The sequence below is a fragment of the Prionailurus bengalensis genome, chromosome B2 (assembly GCF_016509475.1).
Source record: "Prionailurus bengalensis isolate Pbe53 chromosome B2, Fcat_Pben_1.1_paternal_pri, whole genome shotgun sequence".
Classification (NCBI taxonomy): domain Eukaryota; kingdom Metazoa; phylum Chordata; class Mammalia; order Carnivora; family Felidae; genus Prionailurus; species Prionailurus bengalensis.
In genome coordinates this window covers 30,473,029-30,494,663 of record NC_057349.1, presented here as the reverse complement: position 1 = coordinate 30,494,663, position 21,635 = coordinate 30,473,029, and the positions used below count along the sequence as shown (strand labels likewise).

Sequence of the window (21,635 nt, the reverse complement as noted above, 5' to 3'; positions counted from 1 at the left end):
AATGCAGCCTACCCTAATCCAGCTCAGTCAACTATTATCTTCTGTTGCCTTAGCATAAGGCATGAACTGAGTGTTCTCATAGCCATACCCCAGGAGACTGCATCCAGAGCAAGAGTGCAAGACACCAGGTCATCCAGGACTGACCTCAGAGGTTTTTGTCTCAAGGAATGTGAAGCTCCAGAAAGAGCCACCATAAGGAGTCTGGGGTCCTATGGTCACACAGCCTCAGGGCCATAGGGGAGTAATGGAGAGCCGGCCCCTGGGAGAGCACCATCAACAGCACAGCCTGAGCTGAACTCATCCCCTGAGAGGCTTACAGGTTCCTCCAAAGAAGAAGGAGGATTCTTAAGGGGCACAGGGGTCTCTGTAGGCACACACACCACAGAGCAGATGGTCAGGGACACATCTCCTGACTGAATCATGAAGTATGGAAACAGAGTCCCAGTGGAGGAAGTTAGAGGGAAGGAGAAAAGGTGAGATCCATCAGTCATGTTATAGAAGGAGACATCCCCTTCTTTGAGGTTTAAGAAAACACCCACCCTGTGGGGAACTTCATCACAGATTTCCTGACTCTCAGGGAGGACAAGGGCATATAATTTACCTCCGTACCACCCCAGAACCCAGAACCCCACTTCTGGCAACTCTCTGTACCAGCCTTTCCTCACCACATCTCCCCTACAGACCCCCAGACCCCACTCGCCACTGTTTCCATTCTTGATCTCCACCTCCCAGTAACAGCGCCCTGATGTGATGGCCTCCTGGCCCAAGATGCTACAGGGTCCTCCTGGGTCCTCAGTTGTGTCCTCCAAGGTCACACTAGTCTGTCCACCAGAGACAGCAAGGTGCCGATCTGCAGACGCTGGATCCAGAGTGACAGACACTGCAGAGAGAGTTGCCAATCATGCAAGACCTTCCCCTGCCCCATAATAAGGGCACACAACCACCACCACCACCCTCAGACACCTAGTTGCATATGGGAAGGGCTAAGCCTCCTGAGATGAGAGTCTTGTGACTCAAGTACACAGCTCTCCAAGCAGGAGAAGTAAGCATAAGACTGATCTGAGGGTTAGATGGGTCACAGGGAACTTGAGGACTAGTCTGGACTCAAGGACTTAAGGATATCTATTTGGAATCCAATATCAGCCACATTCACTAAGCTCAGCTATGTGACTTTCACTGCCCCATCCCACTGCACAACCATTGATGGTGCCAGCATTTGTATCACCACAGCAAGCTAAAGGAGACATCAGAAGCCATGGGGCAGCAGTAGGAGTACCCAGAAAGAATGTGAAGTAACTCACAGGCCTGGAACTTCTCCTTCCGCCAATCTACAAGAGAACCATTTTTCACAAATGTAACAACAAATCAGAGATTTGAGGAGACTGTACATATCAGTGTCGATATCTTTTGGAAAAATCGCTGGGAAACATTCAACTGAAGCACTTATTTCTTTTACACACACACACACACACACACACACACACACATACACACAGCCATCATGCTACAGCCTTCCCATGAAAGCCAAGCTATAAAACTTAATACCACTGAGAGGCTGGATAACAACCTGAAAAGAAAGCTCTAGACCCAGATTTCACCATCATATTATGCTTTCTCAAGAATCCTTAGCCACACATCTATCCTGAAAGAAGAATTGGGGAGATAAAAAATTCCGAGGCCTCCATTTATTTCTAAAGAATTGATTAAACTGAAGTTGGAGGTTGAATCTAAGCCATGGTAGAGACCATACAACCTGGCAGAGCTGAACTTGGAAGACAACTACAAGCCCTGGGCGAGGAGAATTCAGGACACAGCATCAGAGAAATTGTCCCTAGTCAGAAGGCAATGGAGAGGTTTCAAGGAAGGGAGAGACAGAAGTTCAAGCAGGAAAGACATACATCTAGGGAAAGGACAGACACTATGAACTTGTTTCCCCTTTTCGTGGGTTATTGGGAGGAAAATATCCCTATATGTAAGGGGAAATCAAAAATATCAGGTCTAGTCATCTGCTTCCCCCCTTAACTGCTCAGAGAGATCAAAATCACCAGGAGAAACCCCATGTAGTAGGTACCCAAATATGGTCAAGTCCTAGGCCCCCTATTCATGACATTGAAAAATTATTTTTCAATTTTTAAATACGATGAGATCAGATATTACTTCACCTCATGCTATGAGCTGATCAATATGCAAATATTGATTCTACTGTAATGGTATCTGTCCTTACAAAATAAAAACGTATACAAGGTATACATTAAAACACATGCACTTCAATCCATCAGAGAAGGGGGAATGCTAAAAGAAGACTATGTGATCCTTATTTTTAATAAATAAATCCCAGGAATCAGGGAGACTCTCTAAGGGGGTTTCCTCACACATCTAGCCCCAGGTCTCCTGCATCCCTGGCTCCCCCTTCTCTGCTCTCATAGTTCATGTCCATGATCATGAACAAAACAGCTGGGACAAACACCCGCGCGTGCACACACACACATACATACCTCACACAGGTTCAAAGGACCCAGATTCTTAACTCACAACGGTGCTAAGTGGTGTTCTGGATAACCTTTCACTGCTTTAGGATCCCCCGCACCACACTTCTGCCCCAACTGCTACGGGAAGGTTGAGATGGTCTCATGATCAGAAGCAAACTCAGTCAAAAAAGTACTTCAAAACTGCTCAAAATACTGTAAGTCTTTTCAGAAATCTCTCTTTATTACTTCTTGTGCACCCAAAAACTTTGCACACCCTCTGTGTACTTTACACTCAAACCACCGTGATTATGATTTGTGGTCTCTCTTCCACCACTCTGAGCTACCCAAAATCTCTCCAAGAGGAATCACAGGATTTCTACTCCCTTCTCATCTCCTCTCTTCCTCACTGCTTTTCTTTCCCTGATTTGTTCCCAACTTTTCTCTGATAAACAATTTTCACTCCTCTAACTTTCTCCTATCGTATCTTCACACATTGCTCTGACAAATCAAACCAGGAACAAGCCCATCAGGTAAACATGCAATTCTCCTAAAGGAGAGATAATGGTTGTGAACAATTATAAGTTACATTTCTTTCAAAAAAAATTTTTTTGGGGGCGCCTGGGTGGCGCAGTCGGTTAAGCGTCCGACTTCAGCCAGGTCACGATCTCGCGGTCCGTGAGTTCGAGCCCCACGTCAGGCTCTGGGCTGATGGCTCGGAGCCTGGAGCCTGTTTCCGATTCTGTGTCTCCCTCTCTCTCTGCCCCACCCCCGTTCATGCTCTGTCTCTCTCTGTCCCAAAAATAAATAAATGTTGAAAAAAAAATTTTTTTTTAAGTTCTTCCTCTGTTACACAAACATACACATAGGATTTTGTATATAATTGCAGGTAGCTCTCAGACCCACCACCAGGAGTCCATAAATATCCTGGAAGCTCTGGATCTCAGATTCAGAACAGGCAATTTAAAGCAATTACTTTCACAGCAAGCAGGGAAGTTTACAGGAAGAAACCCAACTTGGACAAGGAGCATGAGGAAACAAATGATGACCACCATTCCAGGGGACCAAGACACAAACAGGAAAATCAAAAGTAGATCCGCAAGATGTAGGAATTTCAGGGTAAAATGGATTCAGAACCAAGGATCCCCTTAGGAATACCTGAATCGTAAGCAAGCAAGAATGATATCTGAAATCTTCTAGAGACAGCAATTTCTGGTCTACAAAGCCATTACTGTGTTCCAACTGTCCTTATAAATGAGCACTCTTTTGTCACTGCACCAGCAAAAGCATCAGTTGAACAAGGTGTGTTCAGATGAAGTTGCTAATCCTAAGAGTGACCTACAGTAGAGGACTGGTCAGAATAGAGGCAGATCTGTGTTTCCCAGAAGAGTCCCTGAAGTCTTCACAAGGAAATGACAAACATGACAAGGAGAACAGGGACACCCACCCTGTCCTGGTATGGGGTCCACTGACAGAGAAGGGGGAAGAGTTGAGGCTGAAGGGGTAAGGGCACAGAAAACTGAGTTACTCACCTGCATACAACTGCGCCTTCCTCCAGCCTGAAAAGGGACACACTCTAGTGAAATATGAGCCAGAACAAGAATGCTTAGCATTGATCTACTGGCCTTGCCTCCTCTCTGTACTACAGGTGACACTCCCAACAGAGTAGGGAGGCTGGAGAGGAGATATCCTCCTGCAATGTGCAGACAGCAGGGTATTGGGGGAAATTCCCTGGATCACAGGTCAGAAAGCCTGAATTGCAGGCTGAGTTCCACCCCAGCCTGCTGCAGCTGTGTGACCTTTTGCAAAGCCATTTAGTATCCTGTGCCTTAAAAACCTCAAATATATTTATTCTATCTCCATTCAGTTTTGCTTCTATGAAAATATTTTAGGGAATAAAATACAAATTATTCCATAATTATAAACAGAAATCATTATTACATCCAATGTTTTCCAGCAAAGAGTTATTTGGGAAAGAACACAAAAGGGGACATGAATTAAGGACAGGGACGTTAGGTAAGATGTGGGGTAAAAGGGGCCAAACTTTCTCAGAAAACACATCACTGTTCTGGAGCATTGACAGCTGACCCCACCACATTCCCACCCATGGTCTGCCCAGTCCTCTACCCATCACTTTGTGACCAGCACCTCCAGGCACTGGAGAGAAAAGACTCTCCCTGGGTGGTGTTATATGGAGGGGACACACTCCTAAACTTAATGACCCCATTTATTTACATAGCTTCTTTACCAAAATCTCAGAGCATCCAGTTTGAATGAGAACTAGTTGCACTGAAGGCTAAAAAGTTGGCAAGATGGTGGGAAGATCAGCACTGGAATAAACCCAAGATGCGTGACAGACTCCAGGGACCACCATCACCCCAGGTTCCCAAGCACTGGGTGGGAAACAGCACCCCAGATAGGGAAAGTCCATGGAGCAGGGTCCTGCCCCCCACCAGCTTCTACTTCTGCCCCAGGGAAGGGTCCGTATGTCTGTGCCTGAAACAAGGAGAAGGGACACCTTAGCTTAGGTAGGACAGGAGACCCAAAGACAACTGGAGAGTCACTCACCACCCAGGTAAATGGATTTCCTCCTGCCTGAAAGACAACACAGGAAACTGGTGAGCTAATAACTAGAGTGTCTCCTACACAGGGGACTCAGGAACTGCTGGGGAAAGAACAGAATTTACCGAGATCTTCTTGGAGTTCATCTGAAAGAGAGTGAAAAATAAGTCTGAACTCCCATCCTTAAGAAAGGAAAGACTGCACCTAAAGAACCCATAAAAGGACTTCTCTGTATCCTAGAAGATCTAACTCCAGACCCGCCTCCACAGCTCCAGCTGTCCTCTCTGGACCTGTTCAGCCACCTGCTTCCAGCCAAGCCCCTTGCTGTCAGCTTGTCCTCTGCACCACCTTCCACACTTGCCTGCCTTGGCTCCTGAGCTGCCTTACCTCTGGCCTTCAACGCCTCCTCCTTTGTCCGCCGGGCCTCCTCCTTGTCCCTGTGCAGTCTCTCCCATTCCTGCATCTCCTGCCTCTTTACAGTATGTTCTGTCTTGATGTAATAGGCAGCCCCAAGGAGTGAGAGCATCAGCACCACGAGGCTCACTATGAAAGCTGGCTTCCAGGGAGAGGCCTGGGGGAAGAAGGGCTCTGTGGCCAGCCAGAGACCCCATCAGCGGCACAGACCAGGGCAGCCCAGCCCAACACTCACAGAAACCCTAGGCCACTCCCTCTGGCCCTGCTGGGAATGGGAAGTAGTGCTGACCTGGGATGAAAATGGCCATCGCCTTCTTCTGGTCCAGGACGGGGTTGAGGACTGAGCAGGTCATGTTCCCTGAAGAGCTGTCCCTCACCACCAGAGCAGACTCCACGCTGAACAGCCCTTCAGTGTCTTGGGCATGGGTCTCAGAGAATGTCAGGAACTTTTCCCCATTAGCAGCTCTCCACTGTATCTGGGGCTTTGGGAACCATCCCGAGGCCGTGCACACCACTCGGACCCCGTCCTCCTCTGGCCCTGTGATGTGCACTTGAGGGACAGAGCCCACACCTGTGAGAGAGAAGCTGGAGAGCACAAGGAGGCCTTCCAGAATCCAGGGATGCCAGCAGAGCCTTCCTCTGCACAACTCTGGTGTAGCATTGCATTCCAGGGCTCCCTGGGGAGTGGTCCCTGCAAGGATTAGAGCAGGGGTCCTGCCACAGGGAACAGAAGGAAGGAGCATGGGGACCTGCAGAGGGCAGGGCTCTTCTCCCATCCATAAAGCTGGGAAGTCCATCACCCAGAGTAACACAAAGGAATTTCATCCCAAGTTCTATCCTTCTCTGCTCTTCTCACCTCACACACTCTCCAGGGCATCCGCTAGCACACTCAGTACCCTGTGGTAAATCATTTCCATCCTTGACAGCCCTACCTACTTCCTGAGCTCCCCCCGCTAATATCCACATGTTAGCTCTGCCAGGATTCCTCACAGATGCTTCAAACTCAAACCCTGAACTGATTCATATTTGGCTTCTCTGTGATAGGCTGATGATGAAAATATTCCCAATCCTTAAGCCTGTTTCACATCCAGCTCACCTTCTGCCACATATTTTTAATGCCTTCACACTCTGCTTCCGGGTTCCATCATGGGACTTATCTGGGCCACTGAGAGGTCAGGGAATGTGACTCCAGCAGAGTTGGAAAGTACTTGTGCCATTGCCTTGCCCTCTGCCACAGGACGGACATGCTTGGGCTAGAGCAGTCCTTCCAGCCAAAGCTGTCCTAGATCAGCCAACAGCCCAATGAACTTCACCCATGTGAGTAAACCTAGTCAAGGTCGACTGTCAGGACAAAATATATTAAAAGGCAGAGGTTTCCAATCCCTGTTGAAGTAAGGTCACTTCCCATCCTTTTTCTTATGCCATTTACTTGAGGAAATTTGTGATTGTGGGGGCTTTCTCTCCTCTTTGAAATGTATACACGTCCTTTGTGAAAACTACATAGGCCTTTTGTCGGGGTTGTGATCCAGGAATGTGTTTCTAAAGACCATGGGAGCCCTCTTTCTGAACTGTTAACACCAAGGTGGACAGCACCCCTCTCTCCCAGTTACTGGGGGAGTGTAGGAGCCTAACCTCATTGGGGACCAGGGCCCAAGTGCAAAACCACTTCCTGTCATAAAGATGGGAGAAGTTGTAAAAAGAAACTATTTTAACTTTTATTTGTCTGGAAAACTCTTCATCTTTCCTTCCATTCTGAATGACAGCCTTGCTGCAGGTTTTTTTTCCTTTCAGTACTCTGAATATATCATGCCACTCCCTCCTGGCCTGACAAGTTTCTGTTGAAATCTCTACTGAGTAACAGGAGGAAGTGTTGAACCACTATATTGCACTATATTGAGCCACTATATAAAACTACATGTTAACTACACTGGAATTTAAAAGCTTTTTTTTAACTTTTAAGATTGGAGAATTTGTTTTCCTTGGGATAAAGCCAATCAGCTAACATAGATGGTCACCCCAAATACCAAGTCCTTTTAGGGTGCGCTGCCCATGACAAATGATACTGTCAAGTCCATTTACTTGAGGGCTAGTAACTGTCTATCCAGAGAACATGTATGTAACAAGTTGCGTCTGCATGGCTATGTAAAAAGGTGAGATTTCTTCTGTCTTTGCAACCCCTTGGTAGATTCTCTGGGATGCACATCACTTACTGGTTAATGCTAATGCCATAATAAAAATGTTTTCTCTCCCTACTACCTTTGTGAAGAGGATTTCTGGATTCGGAGACTTTGTCTTTAATTATATTTCCCCTACACTTAAGATGTATGAGTAAGCACCATTAAGATTTGTCAAACACAGCTCAGGTGAGCTGAACTCCCCTAATGCTCAACAGTATAAATGGTTGTTACTATGCGCAGCTGAGATTTCTGTCTATGTTGCACAGCATTATGACAGCAATCAACAACTAACACAAAATAGCAATACTTCTAAATACTACTACTAAACAACAAATTGCCAAAAAAACAAGCAAACAAACAACAATTAAAAAAAAAAACTTGGGAGTCTCCAGTCCCTTCTCTCCAACCCCCAAACTCTTTGTGTCCCCAAATCCACCCACTCAGTTGGGTCTACTTTCCAAACATCTCTGACACTGAAACCCCTTCTCTTCTCCCACCTCACTGCTCTGACATCAATTCAGGGAACCATCCTCCCCACCCTGTAACTACATGTCTTTCTCCAGTCTTGCTCACCTTCTATGTACCCTCTCTTACAGGTGTCAAAGCAAACCTCCTCCCAAAAACACCTCCCTTCACTGCTCTGTTTAAAATTTCTTCAGCTCTTCCTCCCAACTCCGTAATACACCACACAAAGCCTTCTATGGTCTGGCATCGCCCCTAACCTCAAAACCCCTCAACACTTCTTCCCAAGTTCTCCCACCCGGGCCACTCCAGCCCCAGGACTATTTGGTTAACTGTTGAACTGCTCATAACCACAATCACCATGCTCTCTGTGCCCTTCATCAACCACCAGGGCTCTTTGGAACACTTTCTGGATTCACTCAAGTACCTGCTCAAGTGTGTACTCCTCATGCACTGTTCAAGATCAATCCCTTCTCTCTGCCCGTGGACCAGGATTGTCACTTCTCACCAACCTCCCATCCACCTGTCTCACCAACCACATGGCTTCCTTGTCTGCCCAGACACACCAGCCACACTCCAACCTTGGTTGTTTCACATGAGTATTCCTCTGCTTGGAACTCTCACCCCCAGATACCCACTTAGCTAAGTCTCTACTCACCACCATCTAACATCCTCTATAACCCATCTGTCTGTCTATTTACTGTCTTTAACATAAACTCTGCAGGACAGGGATCTCTATTTGGTTCACTGATGTATTCAGGTGCCCAGAGGGGACCTGGCACTTAGTAGGGATTCTATATATCTTAAAAGGGTATAAAGAATTAAGTGGGTTGGGAATGCAAGCTGGTGCAGCCACTCTGGAAAACACTATGAAGGTTCCTCAAAAAAACTACAAATAGAACTACCCTATGACCCAGCAATTGAACTACTAGGCATTTATCCAAGGGATACAGGTGTGCTGTTTCAAAGGGACACATGCACCCCCATGTTTATAGCAGCACTATCAACAATAGCCAAAGTATGGAAAGAGCCCAACTGTCCATCGATGGATGAATGGATAAAGAAGAGGTGGTATATATATTCAATGGAGTACTACTCGGCAATCAAAAAGAATGATATCTTGCCATTTGCAACCACATGGATGGAACTAGAGGGTATTATGCTAAGTGAAATTAGTCAGTCAAAGAAAAAAATCCTATCACTTCACTCATATGAGGATTTTAAGAGACAAAACAGATGAACATAAAGGAAGGGAAACAAAAATAATATAAAAACAGGAAGGGGGACAAAACAGAAGAGACTCATAAATATGGAGAACAAACTGAGGGTTACTGGAGGGGTTGAGGGAAGGGGATGGGCTAAATGGGTAAGGGGCACTAAAGAATCTACTCCTGAAATCATTGTTGTACTATATGCCAACTAATTTGGATGTAAATTTTAAAAAATTAAAAAATAAATAAATAAATAAATAAATAAATAAAGTTCAGGCGTGGGAAAAAAAAGATACTGGTATGTTGTTAGGACAGACAAATTAATGCAAAAATGGGGGCAAGGGGTGTTGAGTAACAGATAATTAGCCAGTCCTTAGAGGAAAAATTTTAAAAGAATGTACTCATGAACTTGCATGCATTGATGACAGAGTTGTAAATCAAAAGAAATATTTCTGATTTACTTTTCATCAATTTAACAAAAATGTAACTTTATACTCGAGTCGCAATACTTTCTTTAAGGAAACAAAACTTAAAAATAAACTGATGATTGGGGCACCTGGGTGGCTCAGTCGGTTGAGCGTCCGACTTCAGCTCACATCATGATCTCGCAGCTGGTGACTTCAGGCCCTGCGTCGGGCTCTGTGCTGACAGCTCAGAGCGTGGAGCCTGCTCCAGATTCTGTGTCTCCCTCTCTCTCTGCCCCAACCCACTCGCATTCTGTCTCTGTCTCTCTCAAAAATAAATAAACATTTAAAAAAAGAAATAAACTGATGATGTTTCTAACAACAACAAAAAAAAGAATTAAGTGAGTGATGGGCATTGAGGAGGTCACCTGTTGGGATGAGCACTGGGTGTTGTATGGAAACGAATTAGACAATAAATTATATAATAAATAAATAAATGAACATTAAAAATAAAAAAAAGAATTATAAGGATTCCTATTGAACTAATCAATAAGTGAAAATCACTCCTTTCCCCATCTCTAAAATGACAGACTGATTTACTTGGCCCCTGAGGTCGCTCCCAACTCCAATACTCAGGACACTAAATATAGATCAACCACTCACCTGCCACCTTCAGCTCCAAACTGGCCTCTTCATAGAAACTTCCCTTTCTGAACAAGCAGGTATACAGCCCATTGTCGGAAGCCTGGACCTTGTGGATACGCACAGTGGCCTTCCCCTGGCTGAGGAAGTCCTTCACCAGCGAGGTCCGCCCTGTGTACTGAGCCAGCTGCTCTTCTTTCTGTTCCTGCTGGTTTTCATAGATGAACACTACTTCTGAGAACTTGGAGCGGAACCACCGCAGCTCCATGTTTTCCACATCCATGGCTGGGGACACATGACAGGGCAGCGTGACGTTCCCACCCAGCACTGCCACAATGGGGCCCGGGGGACCAATCACCACAAACTCCTCTGTGGACACAGACACAGGAGTGAGAAAGTGGAGAGACACAGGTAGGGAGGCATGGAACACATACTGTCAGGTGGGGGGCCCAGGCAGGCAGGGGTGAGTAGCAGGTGGGAGGCTCTGACCTGACAGACTGAGCTGTGACCACTCTGAATTGGGACAAGATCATCTTACCACACCTTTGAAACCCGGAAATGATATCAAAGAGACTCCCTCAGCAGCCTGTGTTCCTGGTTTCCAGCCCTCCATGAAGGACTCTCTAACTCAGGGGTTCTAACCTTCCACAAGCATTACAATCACCAGGAAGGCTTGTAAAACACTGACAGCTGGGCTCCACCCCCAGAGCTTCTGGCTCAGTACATCTGGGGTGGATCCAACGATGCACATTTCTAAGGGGTTCCCAGGGATGCTGAGACTGATGTTCCAGGGACCATACTCTGAGATCACAGCTCCAGTTTGGCTCCTCTTAGAACAGGACTGAAAACTGACTGAAGTTTATTATTTCTGCCCATGTGTTTCTCCTCTGCTGAATTACATGTGCATGAAAAACTAGAGCCCACAGTTATTTCCATTAAAACCTGCCCTCACTCCATCACACAAGCACCCAAATCACCACCACCTTTCACAGGCCTTGGTTTTCTGAGACGTGGTGGACACGTCATGACATGACACTTCTGCAGAAAGAACCCTGTTGCATCTACAAAGAGTGACTTCTCATCTCCTGTGCTACTCCACTTTGGCTGAGTCACTATCTGTCTCACCTGAGGAATGACAGTGACTAGTCTCCCTGGGACTATCCTCCTCCCAGCCCCATTTGTGTGACCCTTTTACCCTGCAAGTAAAACCAGGTCCCCTCTCTATCCAAGCCCTCCAATGCCTCTCTGGTTCCCGAAGTGACCTGCAAGCCCAATAAGGATGATCCCTCAGTGCTCTCTGACATCCAACTCTTGTTTCTCTTTCTTGCTCACTCTGTTCCACCCAACACGTGCCTCCTCTGCTTCTTCAACACCCAGGCACACTGCCTGCTTTGCTCTGGCTGCTCCCCACTCTGGAAACCCTCTTTCCATGGGGATCCGGACAGGATGGTACTCCACATCTTCATTCCCATCTCACTGCCTACACCGACCACCTTATGGAGCACTGCTGCCTGCCCACACACCCTCCTGCACCGCTGACTGCCCACCCTGCTCTACTTCCTTCTCCCATACTGTCCACTCCTCTAACAGACATAGATTCCATGGAGTTGAGGTACTTAGTACTAACTGTCTCCTGCCAGAATGTAAGCTCTGTGGAGACAGGGACTCTGGTTTGTACATAGATCAGCACCTTACACAAACTTCATACCCTGTAAATATTTATGGAATGTAATGAATTAATAACCGAATAACTACTTAGATACCAATAGAGCCAGCAAATAAAAAATAAAAGAAATTTATTTTCACACTTTTCATAGTGAAATTCACATTTTTTTTTACTTTGTAAGACATAAACTCCTCTTTGGACAACTGTCTTGGTCCCCTTCCCTTATTTTATGGTCCTGGGATTCTTCCTTTTTTTTTTTAATTTATTTATTTACATTCAAATTAGTTAACATACAGTGTAGGATTGGTTTCAAGAGTAGGACCCAGTGATTCATCACTTGCATATGACACCCAGTGCTCATCCCAACAAGTGCCCTCCTTAATGCCCATCACACATTTAGCCCATCCCCTACCCACTCTCCTCTAGCAGTCCTCAGTTTGTTCTCTGTATTTAAGAGTCTCTAATGGTTTGCCTCCCTCTCTGTTTTTATCTTACTTTGCATTCCCTTCTGCTGTTTTGTTTCTTAAATTCTACAGATGAGTGAAATCACATGGTATTTGTCTCTCTCGGACTCATCTCGCTTAGCGTAACACCCTCAAGTTCCATCCACATTGTTGCAAATGGCAAGATTTCATTCTTCTTGCTCACCGAGTAGTATTCCATTGTACATCTATACTGTTTCTTATTTATCTATTAATCAGTCAATGGACATTTGGGCTCTTTCCAATACTTTGGCTATTGTTGATAGTGCTGTTATAAACATTGGGATGTGTGTGCCCCTTTTAATCAGTACATAGTTTCCTTTGGATAAATACTTAATAGTGCAATTGCTGAGTTGTAGGGTGGTTTTATTGTTAATGTTTTGAGGAACCTCCATACTGTCTTCTAGAGTGGCTGCACCATGTTGCATTTGGTTCTGGGACTCTTCTTAAATATTTAATTATACCTAGTGGTTGGGGGACCACCAGACCTTTCCTACAGCCAGGGCCTCCACCAATAACCATCTGTCCTGATGGAGACACAGCAGGGCTCCCAGAGGCTCTTGCCCACCCAAGGGAGATGCAGGAAGGGGGATGGGGACATACTTACCTGCAGACCCCCCAAAAGGCAACTGGAAGAAGAGAAGCAGGGAGGTGAGACAGGAGAGCAAAGAGCCTCTGCAGCAATCCTCCATTTCCTCAGGGCTGGGGAGACACAGGGCAGGAGGCAGGAGAACACCTACAGAGATGAGGAGAGCCAGCCCACAGCTCTGGGCCTCAGAACAGACAGAAGGGCTCAAGGCTGATAATAATCCCCAGAACAAGAAGAGTTTTTGCTACTAGTCATTATGCTGATGGGGCTGGGGGCCCCAGGACAAAGGCTGCTCAGGACAAAGCAACTGGCCTTACTCCCAACAGAGGGCTCCATCAATTCCCCATGAAAAGTTGATCCTCATCCTCTATATCTCTGAGGAGTTTCTGCCCCAGGACAAAGGTATCCAGGAGGGGGCTGCCTGGGTAGCTTAGTCGGTTAAATATCTGACCCTTAATTCCAGCTCAGGTCTTGTTCTCAAGTCATGAGTTCAAGCCCCACGTTGGCACAGCGTGTGAAGCCTACTTAAAAAAAAATAAATAAGAGGATCCCAGGAGAGACAGAGCACAGAAACGATAAAATGTGTCCTGGTCAGACAAAAAGGGGCTTCAAACCACCTACTGCTGGTTGGGTGGGGGTCCGGCAGCAAATAGTACTGAGAAGAACAGATTCTGGAGGTGACTGCTGACTTCTCTAGTGGCCAGATTCAGCCACTCTTTAGGCAACCACCTTAGGCTAGTTTCTTGACCTTTTCTGCCCCAGCTTCCTCAATGTCAAATGGGGATAGTAACGGGATCTCACCCCAACATGCAAGGATGTAGTGCTACACAAATGTCAATAAATGAATGAAGTGCAGGCATCACTGTATTTGTCCTGGGTCTTCACAGAGCCTCATTATTACCCAGCACCAACACCCTCACCACAATCTCAGCCACTTCCTCAAAGCCAGCTGCTCCCACCTTTCCTTTTATTGGCCAAAAGCATCTTCAGAACCAACTTACCTGCTTAGAAAGCTGAGACTTCTGGAATGTCTCTAACTCAGTAGTGTGAGATCTCAGCAGACCCCAAATCTGCTCTCAGAGATTGCACTTGCAGTTAGCTGCTCTGAGCCCCAAACCCTGCTTCCAATTCCAACGTTGGGTGCCATAGGGTCTTCTTGCCTGAGAGGCAGGTGGTTCCCAGATGAGTGGGGAAGCAGAACCTGAACAGGTTATAGGAGTCTGAGCCAAAACAGGGTCCTGGGCCCCCACTAAGCACTCCCAAACAGGAGAATCCACCCTTCTCTGACTCCTGCACCATTTGAAAGTGAAAGCTTACAAAAAACAATCCCAGCAGACTCTGCCCTGCCCTCTGGATGGTGCACCCCAGTTATCAGTAAGGAAGCAACGTGATCAGAGCCACAGAAACAGGGCAGGTACAGGTCCACTGACCCACCCTGCAGGGAGTCACACAGAGGGACAGACTCAGCAATAGTTTGATGAACAACTGCTACTCTCCAGGTTGGCTAACTTCTAAACCATAAGCAGAGAGTGTGTATGGCACAGCCAAGACTAATACCTAGCCCTATGCATGGCTGTTCACTACTGAGACTACTCATGACAGTTGGTGAATACCATCAGGCAAGAGTCTTTGAAAAGCCCCTGGTGTAGCTGCTTTGCTTTTCTTCACCTGGAGACCACATAGGTGTGGCAACAGAGAGGTTACTACTGGGCATCAGGAGCTTCCAGGACCAGTTCCAGGACTCTGGCCCTGCCCAAGCTGAATGGACAGCACCCTGTGGCTTGTTAGTATTTTACAAGTATGCATGGCCTGGATACACCATTCAGTCCCCTCCCTGCCAGGCTGCAGTGTGCTCTAGGAAAGATGGATGTTATGGTCTCTGAAGGAAAACCCTGGAGCACTGGAGCTTCCTCCAGCCCCTCCCTACCTGTATGTTCCCATCTCAGCAGGACACCTTGGTTCACTCAGTTACATCTGCCAGAAACTGGAGGGTCATTCCACTACACAGTCCATGTTCCCACCCAGTCTACCTCCAATGCACCAGAAATGTTCAAGACTTTTCTCAAATCCATATCCATGGCCAGTACCTAGTTCCTGGCCACCCCCATTTCTCCCCTGGCCCAAGCAGGGTGTCCCTGCTTGCCCATGAGTGTCGCCTGCCCACCTCCAGCCTGACCTCCTCAAGTTCATTTTCCTTCCAAGGTCATGATCCTCTCAAGTCAGATCTGCCTTATCTGTTCAAGGGATCCTCCTATAAACCTCTTGTCTGTGATTCCCAGGGCACAGCTTCCTCTCTGACCTCTTTCCATCACTCTGCCAGTTGTCCCTCACTGGCCTGAGTTAGTTCCTCCAGTGAGTTCCTCCGTTCCGAAGCCTCGGGCCTTCTCACAAGTCATTGTATCATCTTGCTCTCTCATTCTCTCTCTCTCTCTCTCTCTCTCTCATCCCCCAAACTCCTTAACGTCTCAGTCTTGCCTAATGTGACCTTCCTCAGAGGAACCCTCGCCCACCTGCTCATCCCCATACGTGCCCCATACACGTACTTGTTGGAGTTTTACCGGCACCCTGTCCTCCAGCACAGCTCTGACATTGGTTCTTCTGTGGAATGTCTGTGGCATCCACAAAGGGAGGCACTGTCTGCCCTGCTCACATGCCCAGGACACAGTAAACAATAAACTTTGCTTGAGCTCATTTGCAGAGGACTCACTGCAGCAGCCCATTGGCTACTCAGCCTTGTCCAAATTTGGAGAACATTTCATTCCACTGAGAAACACAAAGACGGTTAACTCTGACCTAAACAAGTCAGCCCAGCCCCTCGGTGGTACAACCCCACCATCTTTCCTGCTCCTTTTTCCTTCCTGCCCCAAATATATATGCTTCACTGAAACATCCCCAGGCTAGAAACTCAGATTCAACCACCTTTGCTTACTCCCTCAAGCCTGCCCAGTGCTCGGGTGTTCATGAGTTAAGTGACTGGTGTTAAGACACTAGCTTGGGCTACAGCTTCCCTGGTCACATTTCTGCCAGGTTGTTGTCATTTATCTTCATTCTACAGGAGAGGAAACCAAATCTCTCAGAGTTTTGCAACCACACACCCAGCAAAGCCTCACCCAGCCTGCATTCACTCTTGATTGTTCTGAATAATTCACTGGATTTGTTTTCATGAAACAAGGCCTGACTGGCTCATGGTGCATGGGCTTGATAGTTTTCTGCCTAGATGTCTGATCTGAGATATGAAAACTCTGCACAAATCCAAGACCTCTGGATATATCTGAACACATCCCAGGTTGTCATCCGCAAAGGTCTATTCTGCCAATATCCACTTAGACTTGGGACTATTGGGAAAATGTACCTTAACGGAAAAATAACAAATGAGGGGAGGCTGGGTGACTCAGTCCATTAAGCATTTGACTCTTGATTTTGGCTCAGGTCACGATCTCACAGTTTGTGGGATCAAGTCCCTTGTCGGGCTCTGTGCTGAGAGAGGAGCCTGCTTGGGATTCTTTCTCTCCCTCTCTTTTTGTCCCTCACCCACTCACGTGGGTGCACACACTCACTGTCTCTCAAAAATAAATAAACTTTTTAAAAAGTCAATATTTTTTTTAAAAAATAAAGAAAAATAACAAATGAGATAAGGACCAATATCAGCTTCCAGGTCCACCCCCCATCCATGCCACCACCAATCCCTGCCCAACGGGGAGACTCCTCAATGCCTAAGAGACATTAGGGAAATTTGATGAAAAGACTGTGCGAAGAATTTGACTGAGTTCCTACTAAGTGCCAGGAACTGGGCTTCACAAGTTGTATTTATGACACTTCATTTTCACACATGCACACAGAGATGAAGGAAGACATGAGCCCTGCCCTCTATTAACCTTTAATCCAGGAACTTCCTAGAGGAGGGAAGGCTGGACCTGCAAGGTGCACCCCTCCTTACTGCCCCACATGACCCAGTCCACGAGCCCAGCCCAGCCCCTAGCTCCACACAGCTCTGGGTGAAAGAGGAGCAGGAAGAGGACCTTGAACTCAGCAATGGACCAGGATGATATGGCCAGAAAGCTTATCTCCCTTGAAGGCCAGTCCTTCGATCCCAGGATGCGAGGAAGGGGAGAGGAAGGAATGACAAAGCACAGGGAAGATGTTCCTGAAGGACACTGGAAGGACACCTGGGGACACTGCAGGAAGGACACCACACAGCAAACTTCACCGTCCTCCCCCAGCTCTCAGACTCATGTTCCAGCTGTTCGTCAACAAATACTGTCCACTGGCCATGAATGATTTTTCTTGCTCAATATAAGTGATCCCGATGCTAGTGTGTTAATATTATACTTTCTCCTTTAACAGCCATGTAATGCCTCTTATCTTTAGTTGTTTCAAGTACTTTTGAAACACTTTTCAGATAAATACTGAAGCCATAAATCAACGGCTAATATAAAAAGAAGTGTAATTTTAAAATGTGACATTTGGTGGAAAGGATTAAACCTCATCTTTAAAAATCTGCAATCTGGTGAATCTTAATTTATTTTGACGCTGTGAAGGTGAAGGTTCACTGGGTTATCTTCCACTGCAGGAAAAAAGTTTATACAAGTGTTTCCTGCTTGTTTGGTATCTGGAAAAACTGAAAAATAACAGGAAACACACACACACATACACACATGCGCGTACACACACATAAGGCGATAGTTTCCGTGTAGATTTCAAAATGTTCCTTCCTTTTCTAACCAGCATGACCCTGCTGGTGGGCTGAGCTCTGCCCTGGGAGTCTGCTGAGGACAAGACCAAGGGCTCAGTGGGGATGATCAGTATCCCCTGAGACTGCACACCTGCCCCTCTGGTGAGCACAGACCTTCCTAATGGAGGCTGTCTTCCCATATCTGAACTATCCAACCAAAGATGCCTCAGAAAATTCCTTAGACCCTTACTCATTCCCAGGAGTGGGGCCTGCCCAGGCCTCTCAGAGGTCGACGGCAAAGCCCAACTGGCCAGGGCACCTGCCCGGCACCCTCTGAATGGGCAAGTCCCTTTGCTTCCAAAGTCTGAGATTCCTGGGGACATGAAGAGGCATCACTCCCACCCCTCTGAGCTATATAAAGGCAAAGGACTGAGACCAGGGAGAAAGACATTCTTATAGAAATTTTAATAAATTTTATTATGCCATCAATTAGCAAAAGATAAATAAGAAATTGAAAGAAAGCCAAGAGAAAAATGGTGTAAGAATGGAAAGAACAGGGAAAAAAAAGAATGGAAAGAGCAAGAAGAAAGAAGTGAAGGAGGGAGAGGAAAAGGGAGAACAGAATGACGGAGGGAGGGAAGGGCAAGCAGGGAGGAAAGGAAAGGGAAAAGAGAAGGTGCAAGCCCCACCTTGCATTCAGCCCTGATATATCTGGGGACAAGACACCTGAATGGGACACAGGTATGCCCGCAGTGTCTCAAGTACATTCACTAGTCACTGAGATGTCAGTGAATGTTTTCAGTGAGTGAATGCAAGTACCGCCCACATATAGGTGACCCAGTCATAACCTGGGAAGCATTTACTCACTCTCCCAATCCCATGTAGGTCAGGCCCATCCACAGTCAAGGCTGAAACAGTTAAGTCCTTGTAGGAGGGTGAGTGCCAAGTTATGGGAAAAGGGCCTGGAGATCTGCTACTTTAGCCTCTGACCTTGAAAGAATCAGAGGAGAGAGGCCCGAGGCAGAAAAGTCAGGAGAGGCCCTGGCCAAGCTTGAGAGGCTGATTCTAACAGTCCCCAGCATGCCCAACACCCTGTTCCTCCATGTCAGGGAGACTTGCCTCCACAGGCTGAGCTGTAGGCTGAAGCCCTGAGGCCAGGCCCCAGCTCACTACTGACTTTCACCAAATACTCAGGCCCACCATTTATCTAGTGCTATTTCACTCTGGTCATTATGTACTTTGTTTCAATAAATGACTTACTCTAATCCTCAGAGGAGAGTCTTTCCTCACTTTAAAGCTGAGAGACAGAAGCTGAAGAATACACGGGGACACAGGGACCTGCCCAGGGCCAAACCCTACTTGAGGCAGGTCCACCCCAAAACTCAGGTGAGCCCTAAACAGAGGGCACCAGATTGGAGGCCCTGGGCCCAGAAATCCTCTCTAAAGCAGCAGGTCTCAGAGACGGAAGCAGGAGGACTATGCTGCAGCAGCTGCCTGGGAGGCAACCAGACAGAGGGTGCTGTGAGGGGAGAGCAACCCTGGAGACCCTACCAAGTCTCCCAGATTGCATCAGGCTCTGCTGCCCCCTTGTGGCCAGCACGCACAGCACCGAAGGAGCGCTTCCCTGCGGGAGGACAGAGGGACAGATACAATCTTATAAATGTGGATGGGAGCACAGGAAACCAGGCACAAAAGACCGCAGGCTACAGGACTCCTGATAGATGAAATTAGAGAACAGGCAAAACGGAAGGTAAAACGGATCCGCGGTGGCAGAAGGCCGATGTCCTCATTGGGGGTAGAGGGTTCCGGGGCACTGAGGGGTAGTTAGGACAGGAAAGGACACCACATAGTTATCCTGGGGTGGTAGGGCTTAACTGATACTTATCGACTTACTGAAGTTAGCTTTATTCATTTTATTTATTATTTTTATTTTATGTATATATTGTAATTAAATATTATTCATTTTTAAAGAACAAAACTGAGTTCCCACAGGAAAGTGCTGGGACAGATGTCAGCATCTCTGTCCAACCAAGTCTCCACACATTGGTTTGGCTCCCCATTCTCACTGTTCCTCTAAAGCCTGGTAGGGTGAGGATCCCCCTTCACAGACACCCCCATACACACACACACACACACACACACACACACATCACTGCATCCTGTCTTTGCAAAAGGTCCACACTGCCAGGCCTTGGCTCTGCCATTTCCCCCAAACCAAAAGCTGTCTTCTCCACCTGCCCCCTCCCCTTTCACCCCTCACTGTGCCCCTAGTGAAAGGTCATAGGACACAATCTCTACACTCACTTGTTCAGTGGGCATCTATTGACAGCTGGCTTCAAGCATCTGGGGAGACAAAGAAAGTCTCTTGCCCCAGACATTCTCACAACCTGGCCACTTAATATGACACATGGCAAAGCAGAGAAACCGCAAGGCAATGTGAGCAAGAAGTGTGGACCCTCAGATACACTAAAGATATGATACACCTAAGGGAGGCCCTGGGCAGACTTGCTGGAGAAGTGCCCTAGGTTTGCAATGTTGACTCCCCTTGAGAAACTCCAAATTCCCTGGAACAAAGCTGGAAGTGGCTAGTCCAAGTGTGACACCTCTGAGAAGACAGCTTCCTTGCTGAGGAGACACTGACTCAGAGTTGGAACCAGAGATTCAAGGTAGAGGGAGGGACTTAAAGACTGAATCCCAAGAGGGTGAGCGATGGAAAGGAAGCTGAAGATTCTGCCTTACAGTTTGTGGTGAGAAAAGCACAGCACTGAGTGAGGAGAGCGTGTCTCCCACCACATGGAAACTCAGTTCTTAGCCAGCCCACCTGAGGCCAGAGTGTGAGAGAAGAGAGGTGGAGGGCCCCAGAAGGAAGCAGAATTCCATTAGATGGTTCAATTACAAAGTTGTAAAGAAGTAATTTATCTGGGGATGGGTGGGACAAGGGAGAAGCAGGGGCTTCTGAGGCACCTGAGAGCCTTTCTTCCCCCTCCCAGCCTTAAAGGGACAGGGAAGAGGAGCCCAGATACTGGCAGGGAGGGAGGGAGAATACCCCACCTACTCTCCCTCCACCAAAGCCTCCCTCTAGTGCCTCCCATTGGCTGTCCCCAGTGAGAAGCCACCAGCAAGTCCCTAAGCCCTCGCTCCCTGTGATCAGTCCAGGGAGTCAGTGTCCCCAGTTACAGAGTGAGGCAGGGAAAGGTGAGAAAAGACAAGGAAGAGCAAGGAAGGGCAGACAGGGAGTAACACAACAAAGGACAAAGGGACCCAGGGGAAGAGGTTAACATGAGATCACCCACCTGATCCATCTCTGCCACAAGCACCTTCCCAAGTGATCCAACTACTGCTTCTGCCAGATGACAACCCTCCCCCCAACAAAGATAAGGACACCAGTGACGAGCCCAGTGAGTGGGGAATCTGGGTGCATATAGAGGTGGGAGAGGTAGGGAGGCCTGCCAGGAAGCTCTGGAGTGGACACAATTCTTGATGTCTCCAGGCCCAAAGTCATAGCCCAGACTAGGAACAGTGGGGAGCCTCCCAGCAGGTGTTTACAAAGACCTGAGGACTAGGTTCTATGTAGGTTCACCCCCCGGAGCCTTCCCCAGGGACAGCCCCCATCCACTTCTGCCACCATCACCACCACAGAGGCCAGGAAGAATCACCCCCTGCATCCTTTTAGTTCACACTCAAAAGGTAGAGATTCATTTTTAGAGAACTTTGCATAGGAAATGCAAAAGGAAACATAAGGACACAGAAAAGAAGGATTGTCAACATACAAGGCTCTCACAGGCCTATACAATGACAGCTGGCCAGGGGGCCAAGCACAGTAGCTGAGTGGGACCAGCCTCAGGCTATTCCAGAACCACCTCCTCTCCCCAAATCTCTCACCCCATTG

At 47.3% G+C, this 21,635-nt stretch overlaps 1 protein-coding gene across 1 annotated transcript; it reads right to left on the bottom strand.

The window, feature by feature from the left end:
* Positions 1-215: 215 nt before the first annotated feature.
* On the bottom strand, positions 216-13,508 carry LOC122489361 (butyrophilin-like protein 1). Its single transcript, XM_043591079.1, has 9 exons — positions 13,093-13,508; positions 10,359-10,706; positions 5,731-6,012; positions 5,415-5,615; positions 5,153-5,173; positions 5,034-5,060; positions 3,998-4,024; positions 1,302-1,328; positions 216-880 (listed from the first exon to the last, which is right to left on the bottom strand). Exons 1-9 carry the CDS (start codon positions 13,175-13,177, stop codon positions 216-218), a joined length of 1,683 nt encoding a protein of 560 aa, XP_043447014.1. The 5' UTR covers positions 13,178-13,508.
* Positions 13,509-21,635: the final 8,127 nt, after the last annotated feature.